Genomic DNA, 12,282 nt, shown 5'->3' with positions numbered 1-12,282 from the left:
TCAATAAACTAGACTTCAAAATTAAACGCGTTTGCTCTAACAAAGACCTTGTTAAGAGGAAAAAAAGACAAACTACTGCCTGGGAGGAAATATTTGCAAACCACATATCTAACAAAGAACTCATATCTAGAGTATGTAAGGAACTCTCAAAAGTCAAGTTTTTTTTTTGTTTGTTTTTTTGTTTTTTTAAGCAATCCATTTGGAAAATGAGCAAAGAATGTGAAGAGACATTTCACCATAAAGGACATGTAGATGACAAATAAGCACATGGCAAGATGTTCTACATCATTAGCTATCAGGGAAATGCAGCCTCCCCTGGGCCTTAGTCATTTCTTGCTCTTCTTGGGAAAAGGCAAAGACAGAGACCTATGAGTCAGAGCTGGGGGCAGGAAGTTGGATGGAAAGGAGAGAAGATGCAAATGCAGACATAAGAGACACAATCCATCTCACATCTTGGAGCTGGAAACAGGCTGACTATGTCTCTCCTATCTCCTAGAAGCACCAGCCTGAAAATGCACACCCATAAGCCAGGTTAAGAGGCTGCCAGCGGAAGCCAGGGAGACCCACCTGGTTAGAGCCCCAACCTCTATATTGGTGACATTGTACAGAGCAGGGGTTGGCAAACCTTTTCTGTAAAAGGCCAGATAGTAAATACTTTAGGATATCCATACCATGTGGTCTCTTTGGCAACTACTCAACTCTGCCCTTATAGCATGAAAGCAGTAACAGACAATATGTAAACAAATGAGTAAGACTTGTGTTCCAAGAAAATTTTATTAATGGACACTAAAATGCAAATTTCATATAATTTTGATGTGTCACAAAATATTCTTTTTACTTTTCTCAAGTCCTTTAAAGATGTAAATAGTATTCCTAGTTTGCAGGCTATAGGAAGCTGTAAAGGGTCAGCAAACCAGGGGCTATAATTTGCTGACCCCTGATGTAGAGCTTAGATGAGGAGGTTCACTATTATGCATACCACTGTCACCCAACACTTGATTTAGAATGCAGTGACCTCCCTTAAATCCATAAATTCGGCCAGGTGAGGTGGCTCATGCCTGTAATCCCAGCATCCTGGGAGGCCAAGGTGGGCAGATCACTTGAGGTCACGAGTTCGAGACCAGCCTGGCCAACATGGTGAAACCCTGTGTCTATTAAAAATACAAAAATTAGCTGGGCGGCGTGGTAGTGTGTGCCCATAGTCCCAGCTACTCCAGAGGCTGAAGCAGAAGAATCACTTGAACCCGGGAGGCGGAGGTTGCCGTGAGCAGAAATCACACCACTGCACTCCAGCCTGGGCAACAAAGTGAGACTCTGTCTCAAAAAAAATTAAAAAAAAAAAATCTATAAATTCTACGTCTAGGAATTTATCACAAGGAAATAATCATGGCTCCGCACAAAAATTTGACAGCAAAGACTGTTATCCCATTCTGGTTATAACAATGAAAATATCTGGACACATTCAAATATCCAGTGACAGAGGAGTGGCTCAAAAATCTGAGGCCATCCAAAGAATGGAATGCTATGCAGCCATGTCAACAATTATCCTGTGGTCTGGAAAGAAAGCAAATGTGATCAAATATTAACGAGTGAATCCAGGCTGAGTGCAGTGGCTCACGCCTGCAATCCCAGCACCCTGGGAGGCCAAGTTGGGTGAACTGAGTGAGCTCAGGAGTTCGAGACAGCCTGGGCAACATGGTGAAACGCTATTTCTACAAAAAATTAGCTGGGCATGGTGGCTCATGCCTGTAGTCCCAGCTATTCAGGAGGCTTAGGCGGGAGGATCGCTTGAGCCCGGTGGCGGAGGTTGCAGTGAGCCAAGATCACACCACTGCACTCTAGACTAGGCAAGAGAGCAAGATCCTGCCTCTAAACAAATTTTAAAAATTCAAAATAAAACAATTGGCTAACCTAAGTGCAGGGTATATGAGTGTTCACTGTCAACTTTTCTGTAGGTCTGAAATGTAAAAACAAAGTTGGAAATATATTTTTAAGTAAAAAATGCTCTTTTGTGAAATGTAAGTTAATAAACTTACATAGACTCATCTCCAGCCCATCAGAACTGTGTTCTCTGTTAAATAAATGTGTCTTCTTTTCTCTCTTTTCACAGGAAAGTGGTAGGTATAGATTAACTAGATAATATTTGTCTACCTAGTATCTATTCCAATCACACTCAATGTAATTTAAACTATATGTAACATGAGATTTACAGACAAAAAAAATTAGTCTCAATGTTTTCATTTTACAATTATCTCGTTCTAAGGGCAAAGGAAAGCTTAACTTTGCCAAGTGTGCTAACTCATGCCTATAATCCTGGCATTTTGGGAGGCCGAGGCAGGCAAATCACTCAAGCCTAGGAGTTTGAGACCAGCCTGGGCAACATAGACTTTGTCTCTACAAAATTTTTTTTTTCAAATTAGATGGGCATTGGTATGCCGGTAGTCCCAGCTACTCGGGAGGCTGAGGCGGGAGGATCACTTGAGCCTGGGAGGTTGAGGCTGCAGTGAGTCATGGTCATACTACTGCACTCCAGCCTAGGGGACAAAGACTCTGTCAAAAAAAAAAAAAAGAAGAAAGAAAAGGAAGGAAGGAAGGAAGGAAGGAAGGAAGGAAGGAAGGAAGGAAGGAAGGAAGGAAGGAGAAAGAAGAAAGAAAGAAAGAAAAAAAGAAAGAAAGAAAGAAAGAGAAAGAAAGAGAAAGAAAGAAAGAGAAGAAAGAGAAGGAAGGAAGGAAGGAAGGAAGGAAGGAAGGAAGGAAGGAAGGAAGGAAGGAAGGAAGGAAGGAAGGAAGGAAAGGCAGGCTTAACTTGCTTGGGTTTTCAGCATTTGAAAAAAAAACTTGCTTTTACATATGAAACACAAATTATCTGGGAAGACTTCCTTGGTAGGGGTGGGTGCTCTAAGCTCTATAGATGGAAATAGCATTTGGAGATTCATCCCATGGTCTGGATTCTTCTCCAGGCAAAGGCCCATTCTTGCTGGGTTATAAGTTCTTGTTTGAAAATCTAACCTGAATTTAAGGCATTTCAGTGATAGACTGGATTAAGAAAATGTGGCACATATACACCATGGAATACTATGCAGCCATAAAAAAGGATGAGTTCGTGTCCTTTGTAGGGACATGGATGCAGCTGGAAACCATCATTTTCAGCAAACTATCACAAGAACAGAAAACCAAACACTGCATGTTCTCACTCATAGGTGGGAACCGAACAATGAGATCACTTGGACACAGGAAGGGTAACATCACACATCGGGGCCTATTGTGGGGAGGGGGGAGGGGGGAGGGATATCATTAGGAGATATACCTAATGAGTTAATGGGTGCAGCACACCAACATGGCACATGTATACATATGTAACAAACCTGCACGTTGTGTGCATGTACCCTGGAACTTAAAAGTATAATTTAAAAAAAAAAAAATCTAAACTGAAAAACAAATTCACTCAGTCACTCTAGTGCATAAGAATAAATTCACAAAAACCTTACCATTTAAATAAAAACATGGGAACTATGCCTAACTACAAGATGGCCAATATTCTGCAGAGGACTTCAGCCACCCTCTCCATTTGACTATCAAACGAGGTGATTAGATATAGTGCGTTGTCAATTTCCGCTTGAGCCTCAGTTATAGGTTGCAGGTACAGAGCTGGAGTTATCAAAGATGAATTTTAGAAAATCTGTCTCTGTTTAAAACCTTTTAAGTGCTCATACTCAGTCCCATTGCCAGGAGTGAAACCCAAACCTCCCGTATGACAAATCAATATCCAAGCCGACAGATCACACGGGATCTTCCTTATAGACCAGAACCATAGTCAATTCTTAGGTCCTTTTAAATATTAAACTCTTCACTTCCTCTCTCTACCTCTACCTGTGCGTCGCGCCTAACTTAGAACCGCCAAATCCCATTAAATCCCACCCTCACCAGCGACGCACGGTCTCCATAGGCTCCACGCGCCGCTTTTGCAGTCCCCCATTGGCCGGTTTATTGCCAGATGGCCTGCTCCCACGCCCTAGTCATCTTTGATCTCCTCGGATTCCGTGAAGCCCCGCCCTTCTCTTCTCCCCTTTGGCCCGTCTTCCCCAGCTGGCTATTTGGTTGGCCAGCGCGCTTGCCACTTACGTCATTCACCCGCGCCACCCGGAAGCCGCGGTTCCTACCAACCGTTTTTATTGCTGGCGGCCCTGAGGTAAAGGCCGCGCTTCGGTGTCCCTGGGTGGCCGGGTCCCCGAGTTGGGAGGGGCGGAAGGCTGAGCCCCCAGCTTGAGCCGGACAAGTCGATTCCCAGCGTTGAGAGGGTAGAGATGAACTGTGTGTGAGGCCAAACTGGAGCGGTCAACGTGGTCTTCCCCCTCCCCACTCCCCAGGAGCCCATCATGGCGACGCCCCCTAAGCGGCGGGCGGTGGAGGCCACGGGGGAGAAAGTACTGCGCTACGAGACCTTCATCAGTGACGTGCTGCAGCGGGACTTGCGGTGAGTGACAGTGCAGAGGGCGGGGCGTCTGGAACATTCCACGTGGTGGGTGGGGCGTTCAGAGTTAGGGCCAACCCTTTGGATTGGTGGGCGAGGCGTTCAGAGTCCGGCCCCGCGCTCCTTGGAGCGTGAAGTGGTGATGATATCCGGGGTGCAGTTTGGCTGGGACGTGGCGTTCATAGCAGGGGGCGTGTCAGCGCATGCGCGGCCTCCGATGTTTGACGGATTAGGGCTTGTTTTCTGGAGCCACAGTTCTCAGGTTCGAATCCTGGCTCGGCCATTCTTCATCCTTGTGAATACGTCATACCTCGCCTTTCTGTGCCCTATAAACTTCTCTGTGAAATGGGGAGTTTTCTGGAACCTTCCCCATACAGTGGTTTTGAGTTTTTCATATGTCCCATCTTTGTAAATAATTTAGTAGCATGGATGCCTGAAACATAGTAGAGGTTAAGTATGAAGAAATATTATTGCAATTTTTGTTAATCTAAGCAAGAAGTAAGGTGTTCAGAACTAGGACTATGAGCATCCTAAAAGGGATGGAGGATTTTTCTAGGGTGAGGATGGGACATTATGATTGGAGTTCAGTATTGGGAGTGTAGTAATAGTAATAATAGCTAACATGTAGAGAGTTTACCATTTGGTAGGCATTATTCTAGATGCTTTGAGTAAATGCTCATTTAATCCTAATGACTCTACAAGGTAATACTGTCATCTGCATTTTATAAATGGGGAAACCAAGTCCCAAACAGGTTCCTTACTTGCCAAAGCCACACATCTATAAAGGACAGAGCCCAGATCCAAACCCAGGCAGTCTGACCCAGAGCCCAAAATTAACTTGTACACTAAAAAGCCTTTTCAGCGTATGGTGACGTGAGAGTCTCAGAGGGTCATGATATGAGGTATACTAGGAGGAATGGGGCTGCCTATTGGTCACCATTGTACTTTCATCCCATCAGAAAGGTGCTGGACCATCGAGACAAGGTATATGAGCAGCTGGCCAAATACCTTCAACTGAGAAATGTCATTGAGCGACTCCAGGTAAAGACTATGGGGTTGGGTATCATTTTTTTGGTGTGTGTGGGTAAGGGAGGGAAATGGGAAGAGAGACTCCAGAGCCAAACCTGTCACCTGACCTAAGAGTTCACCACTGACCCCTACCTCTTTTTCCCTGGCCCCACAGGAAGCTAAGCACTCGGAGTTATACATGCAGGTGGATTTGGGCTGTAACTTCTTCGTTGACACAGTGGTGTGAGTGTCTACCCGCCCCTCTGAGCCCACAGGGTTCAGCTTACCCCTTCCCTCATGCAACATATATTTTTTTGAGTATCTTCTATGTACCAGGCACTATACAAGGTTTATTATCCCAGTAGGATATAAGCTAGGCGCTGGGGATGTGACAGTGAATAAAATAGGACAAAATCCCTGCCTTCCCAGAGCCTCAATTTGGGGAAGGGTGGGGAGCAAAACATACACTCTGCTAAACAGTGATAAGGACTTCCCCCGCACTTCCTCTAACCTCTCTTTCCTCAGCCCAGATACTTCACGCATCTATGTGGCCCTGGGATATGGTTTTTTCCTGGAGTTGACACTGGCAGAAGCTCTCAAGTTCATTGATCGTAAGAGCTCTCTCCTCACAGAGTAAGTCCATTCCATGAGGATAGTGTGTAAAAATACCACCATTTCCAACACTCTTCTCCCTTTCCCCATGGCTGCCTAGAATGATACTTAAGGACTCATCTCCCCTCCTCCTCAGAGCTGGGGCTGAAGAAATGTGGTTGCAAAGCCCATGTATAGCACATAATAAGCATTCAAAAAATGATCTTTGTATCGTTCATTCATGCAGACATTTATTGGGAATCTTCTGTATGCCAGGCACTGTGCTTAGCAGTGGGAATGCAGCAGTGAACAAGACAGAAGAGTTCCTTGAAGGCTTAAAATCTAGAAGGACTATACTGTTATACATAAATACAATTATGACCAGATCCATGAGGTCTCAGCCTGTTAGAGTTGGTAACAAGAAAACTAGTTACCTGTGATTTCACTTCCTGCTAATTTTACTATTCATTCACTGTGTTCCTGCCACACTGACCTTCACATGCTTCTTTCAGCACCCCAAGAATGATCCCACCCCAGGGCAATTGCCGTAGCTGTTCTCTCTGCCTGCACTGCCCTTTTCCCCAGTACCCACATGGCTTCCTTTCTCCTCACTCATCTCGCTTAAATGTCGCTTCCTCGATGAGGCCCTCTGTAACCTAACTTTAAAATCACAGCCCCTGGCATGCTTGATTCCCCTCCGTCTACTTTTTTTCCCTAACACTTATCACCCCCTAATATTTACTGTGTAATTTCTTGCTTTCTCATATTGTCTCCTCCAATTAGAATGTAAGTTTTACAAAGGGGGAGCTTTGGTTTATATCCCAGGTGACTAGAGTAGTACAAACATAGAGTAAACACTCTGTTTTTGTTTTTAAGAGATGGTGTATCCCTGTGTTGCCCAGGCTGGAATGCAGTGACTGTTTACAGCTGCGATCATAGCATACTACGTCCTCAAACTCCTGGGCTCAAGCAGTCCCCTTGCTTCAGCCTGCCAAGTAACTGGGACTATAGGCGCACTGCTGTGCCTGGCTTTGTGTTTGTTGAAATAATTTGAAAGGGTATGCTGGAAGCAAATTAAAGTGGTTATTGAAGCAGATATGTGTTGGTGGTGATGGGGAGAGAAAGTGTGGGCTCCAGTTGAGTTTAAGGCAGGAGTGTCCAATCTTTCGGCTTCCGTGGGCTACATTGGGAGAAGATTTGTCTTGGGCCACACATAAAATACACTAATGCTAATGATAGCTGATGAACTAAAAAAAAAAAAAAAAAAAGCAAAAAAAATCACATAGTGTTTTAAGAAAGTTTATGAATTTGTGTTGGGCTGCATTCAAAGCCGTCCTGGACCGCATGTGGCCCACTGGTTGAGGGTTGGACAAGCTTGATTTATGGTTTTGTGCAGGGAAGGGCAGTTGGGAGCATAGATGAGGGATTTGAAATGTAGCTAGGGAGGGCCTCCCAGATGAAGGGACATTTGAATCATTTGACTGAGTGAAGAAGCCATGGGGCTATCTGGGGAAGAGCATTCCTGGCAAGAGGAATAGTGTGCCTGGCATGCTAGAGAAACTACCAAGAGAGGTGAGCTTGGTTTCAATGGAATGAGCATGGGGGCACTGAGAAATACACTTAGATTAACAACATCTCACAAGTGTGAATACCATTGATCTAAACTTCTTTGTTGGTTACATTTATGTCTTCCTACATTCATTTTTTCCAGAGTTGCCTCCCTTAGGGTTTCAGTAATTTTTATCTTTTCAAACCTTTCCAGTCATGGAAAGGACTAGCAGGTGTTAGTGGACCCAAAAGAACCTCAGACCTGCTGAGATTTCTGATTCTTGGTGTTCAGACCAATTAGCATATAGTTTAATGAAATGGCCTTCTTTCGTGGTCAACACAATTCTGAACTGATGGTCATTTAGACCAAGTCCAGTTTGTTTGTTTTTGAGAAGGAATTTTGCTCTTGTCGCCCAGGCTGGAGTGCAATGGTGCGATCTTGGCTCACTGCAACCTCTGCCTCCTGGGCTTAAGGGATTCTCCTGCCTCAGCCTCCCAAGTTGCTGGGACTACAGGCACCCACCACCACTCCCGGCTAATTTTTGTATTTTTAGTAGAGACAGGGTTTTGCCATGTTGGCCAGGCTGGTCTCAAACTCCGACCTCAGGTGATCCGCCCACCTCAGCTTCCCAAAGTGCTGGGATTGCAGGTGTGAGCTACCGCGCCCAGCTAAAGTCCAGTTTGTATAAGAAGGCTTTCCTTGTTATGTCACAGGATTTCTGAGCCTATCAAATAGATTTTAATTTTTTTGAGATTCCATGTACTTCCCCAAAATGAAGTATTTAAATTGTCAGTGCCTGCCTCCCTTGCCTGGTCTTTTTGATATACTGACCTGGTCTATTAGTGTGATGAAAAATATGGTTGACTCTTACTGCTTTATTGTAATTAGTAGGACTGTCTAGATTGATTTTTCTTTTCTTTTTTTTTTTTTTTTTTTTTGAGACGGAGTCTTGCTCTGTCGCCCAGGCTGGAGTGCAGTGGCCGGATCTCGGCTCACTGCAAGCTCCGCCTCCCGGGTTCACGCCATTCTCCTGCCTCAGCCTCCCGAGTAGCTGGGACTACAGGCGCCCGCCACCTCGCCCGGCTAGTTTTTTGTATTTTTTAGTAGAGACGGGGTTTCACCGTGTTAGCCAGGATGGTCTCGATCTCCTGACGTCGTGATCCGCCCGTCTCGGCCTCCCAAAGTGCTGGGATTACAGGCTTGAGCCACCGCGCCCGGCCGATGTTTGATTTTTCTAAGAGGTGAGGATTTGAGTCTATGTAGCTGGCTCTCCTCTTTAAAATATTTGGTTACTTGGGATATACTTTGAACTAACTTACTGGTCATTTCATGTGATCAAAAGTGTCAGTTCTTCCTGTTCTTAGTATATTTCTTTCTTTGGGAAGTAGAAAGGATGAAATCTCTGTATATTCTTTCCTGGTGACACAGAAAGGAGTACACATCCATATCTCATGAATAGACATGTAATTATAGAAGAAACAGCATAACGGCTGGGCACGGTGGCTCACACCTATAATCCCAGCACTTTGGGAGGCTGAGGCAGGCAGATCACGAGGTCAGGAGTTCAAGACCAGCCTGGCCAAGATGGTGAAACCCTGTCTCTACTAAAAATACAAAAAATTAGCCAGGAGCGATGGCAGAGGTGTGTAATCCTAGCTACTCAGGAGGCTGAGGTAGGAGAATCACTTGAACTCAGAGGGTGGAGGTTGCAGTGAGCTGAGATCACGCCACTGCACTCCAGCCTGGGCGACAGAGTGAGACTCCGTCTCAAAAAAAAAAAAAAAAGAAACAGCATAACTATATGACTATTCACACTGCCTTACATACTAAATCAGTAGTAATTTGCTTCTCCACATAGCAAATAAAAATCAGTAGTGATAAACATCCCTTATGTGTTACAGCTAGCCTTTAGTGAACTCTATTTTTCTCCCTTTTAAAATGTTGAACTCATAGGTTTTCATAAGCTAAGCTGATACCATTAACTAATTTTGTTCTCTTTTTTGATGTTCAAATTGTCCCTTAGGAGCTGATCAGGTTCATTCTTCCGTTCTTTAAGTATTACCCCCAGAATATTCTTGAAAGTATTCTTGCTCTCTGGCAACAACACCCATACTTCATTTATTTCCTGTCCCTAAACGTACACTCAACCAACTTCAGGTTCCTTTGAATGGAGTAATCACTTATTCATTCAGCATATGTTGGGTGCCTGCTCTGTGCCTCACACTGTTCTGGTCCCTGGGGATAGAGCAGGAAACAAAAAAGACCAAAATCTGCCCTCATACGGCTGACATTCTAGTCAGGGGAGATAAACAATAAATGAATGATGTAGTATGTCAGATGTTGACAGTGCTATGGAGAAAGCATATCATGGAGATCAGAAGCATTACCTGCAATGAACAGTCGTGATTTTAAGAAGAATGGCTGACTGGATGTGAAGTGTGAGAGAGAGAGGAGTCCAGGTTTTTGGCTGAGCAGCTGGAAGGATGGAGTTGCCATTATCTGAGATGGAGAAGATAGGGGAGGAGTAGATTTGGAGGGGAAGGTCAGGAGTTTAGTCTGGAACCTGTTAAGTATGAGGTACTTATTAAACACTGAAGTGGAGTTTTAGAAGATGTCATTAAAACTCCTAGTCAAGTTCAAGAGAGAGTTCTGGGCTAGAAATAAAAACGTGGGAGATATTGGTATATGCATGGGTTCATACTACTTTTTTTTCCCAATTTAACATCCTGTCTTATTGCTCTCTACTTTTCCAACAGTATTTAGTTTCATTTACCCCTCAAACTGACTCCTACATTGACAGCACAATAAAATCCACATTCCTTATCATTATATCAAGACCCTGCCTGATCTAACCTCCTCCTACCTCTTGGACCTTGTCTTACGCCACTTTCCCTCACCACTCACTTAATTTCTAATGCTCTGACCTTACTGCCTCTCAAACAGCTCTTTGTTGCCTCTTGGCCTTTTTGTGGAAAAGGCCTTCCTACTGCTTAACCATTAGGCATTCTTCGGTTCCTTCTCATTCTTCATTCTTCAGAAAGACCTTCCTTGACCCTTTATATCAATTAGGATTCTTTTGGGTGAGATCTGATCCAAACTGGCTTAGAGAAAAGGAGTCAACTGACTGGTTCATGTAATTCAACCTCCTTCCTCTGCCACAACCTTCCCTTGGCTCTCATCTCACTTAAGGTCAAAGCCAGGGTCCTTACCATGGCCTTGTAAGCTTCACACAGTCTGCCTCCCTCATTACCTCTCTGACCTCACCTCTTACATTCCCCCTTCACTTATTCTCCTTCAGCCAGAGTGGCCTGTTTGCTGCACCTCAAACATGCCAGGCACACACCCACCTCAGTGCCTTTGTGTTTGCTGCCCCTTGTGTGTGGAACACATCCTCCATATAGCCACCCTACTCAAAATTCACTGTCTTTTAAGTCTTTACTCAAGTGCTTCTCAGTGAAGCCATCCCTGAGCCCTCTATTTAAAATTGCAGCCCCCCCACTCCCGTACTCCTTATTCTCTCTCATTTTTAAACTTTTTTATTGTAGTTAGAACCATCTGACACAACATTTTTTATTCCATCAGTTTTCTTGTCTGTCTCTCTTTACAAGAATTTGAAGTCCATCAGGCCAGGAGTTTTGTTTGTTGTGTTTGCTGCTATCTCCCCAGTGCCTAAAATCGCCTGGCATACAGTAGGCATTTAATAATCTTTGAATCAGTGAAAACCAGATGGTGGCTTGGCATTTCTGCATAGGAGTGAGCCAGGTGGAAATCATCCAAGATACAAGTAGATCTTGAAGTGATAAGGAAGGGTCCTCCTCATACTCATAAGTGGGGACCATTTTGCCCTTTGTTTCTTTTCTCTAGGCTCAGCAACAGCCTCACCAAGGACTCCATGAATATCAAAGCCCATATCCACATGTTGCTAGAGGTGAGAGCAGCTCACCCCACTACCAGACTCTGTGTTTAGGGTGGTGACCTGAAGAAGGGGGAGAGCGAAAGAAGGGAAGGACCATCTTTCCCTTTAAACTGGAGTCAAGGGAGGGAGGTCAGAGCAAGCCTGGGGGCGTAACCCAGACTCAATCTTTGTTCAGTCTCTTCTGTCCTCTTTTTCAGGGGCTTAGAGAACTACAAGGCCTGCAGAATTTCCCAGAGAAGCCTCACCATTGACTTCTTCCCCCCATCCTCAGACATTAAAGAGCCTGAATGCCTTTGAGTCACATGGCCCTTCTTTTTCCCCATAAACCCTGCTGGTTGCCACGGGGGCCTGTTCCTAGGGCACAAAGTTACTGAGAGACCCAGAGATCCAGTCTCTTTCTGTGGAACCTCTAAAATGCCCCAACAGTCCTGCCTCCAGCCTGTTGCCTGGCAGCATTTGCCAGTTGACCTTGTGCACTGCCCTCTCTCCTGTCATTTTGGCAACCTGGGCCCCCACCTCACCCTTCCATTCCTTTTCCTAGACACCACCCATTGAATTGCCATAGAGAATGGGCCAATTCATGGTGGAGGTTTGTTCATTCCCACAACAATCAAAGGGCCCTAAGGTTTACCCTTTCACACACCCAATCGTTACCCTAAATCCATCTCAGCCCTACCTTGTCCTAGCCCCTGCTATTGTAAGTGGTTCCAGCTTCTAATAGGCACGGAGCTGGATCCCGCTCTCCCT

The 12,282-nt window shown here is 44.8% G+C and overlaps 2 protein-coding genes and 1 long non-coding RNA gene across 52 annotated transcripts in view; 2 read left to right on the top strand and 1 right to left on the bottom strand.

The window, feature by feature from the left end:
* The window catches only part of LOC135969238 (uncharacterized), a 41,900-nt gene extending 37,417 nt beyond the window's left edge, over positions 1-4,483 (bottom strand). For 38 of the 49 annotated variants that reach the window (XR_010584382.1, XR_010584386.1, XR_012430293.1 and 35 more), the window contains exon 1: positions 4,165-4,483. Coding sequence is in view for 9 of the 49 variants with exons in the window: in XM_074029967.1 (XP_073886068.1) it covers positions 4,165-4,378 (214 nt within the window). In the remaining 40 variants the exon portion in view is untranslated. Of the gene's footprint in view, positions 1-3,924; positions 4,051-4,122 lie in introns of those variants that run through there. The other 11 variants (XR_012430315.1, XR_012430304.1, XM_074029963.1 and 8 more) reach the window with 3 other exon arrangements.
* On the top strand, positions 4,123-11,832 carry UXT (ubiquitously expressed prefoldin like chaperone). 2 transcript variants are annotated; one of them, XM_005593431.4, is made up of 7 exons: positions 4,123-4,189; positions 4,368-4,474; positions 5,431-5,512; positions 5,655-5,722; positions 6,005-6,112; positions 11,484-11,547; positions 11,733-11,832. In XM_005593431.4, the coding sequence occupies exons 2-7, from the start codon at positions 4,377-4,379 to the stop codon at positions 11,784-11,786; spliced, it is 474 nt and encodes a 157-aa protein (XP_005593488.1). In that variant the 5' UTR covers positions 4,123-4,189; positions 4,368-4,376; the 3' UTR covers positions 11,787-11,832. The 2 variants fall into 2 exon arrangements, with proteins under 2 accessions (XP_005593488.1, XP_073886072.1); XM_074029971.1 differs by lacking the exon at positions 6,005-6,112.
* LOC135969242 (uncharacterized) lies at positions 6,347-7,164 on the top strand. Its single transcript, XR_010584392.2, has 2 exons — positions 6,347-6,484; positions 6,947-7,164. It is a non-coding gene; the product is annotated as an uncharacterized lncRNA (long non-coding RNA).
* Positions 11,833-12,282: the final 450 nt, after the last annotated feature.

This window comes from Macaca fascicularis, chromosome X (genome assembly GCF_037993035.2).
Source record: "Macaca fascicularis isolate 582-1 chromosome X, T2T-MFA8v1.1".
NCBI classification, from domain to species: Eukaryota; Metazoa; Chordata; class Mammalia; order Primates; family Cercopithecidae; genus Macaca; species Macaca fascicularis.
This window is presented reverse-complemented; position numbering and strand designations above follow the sequence as displayed.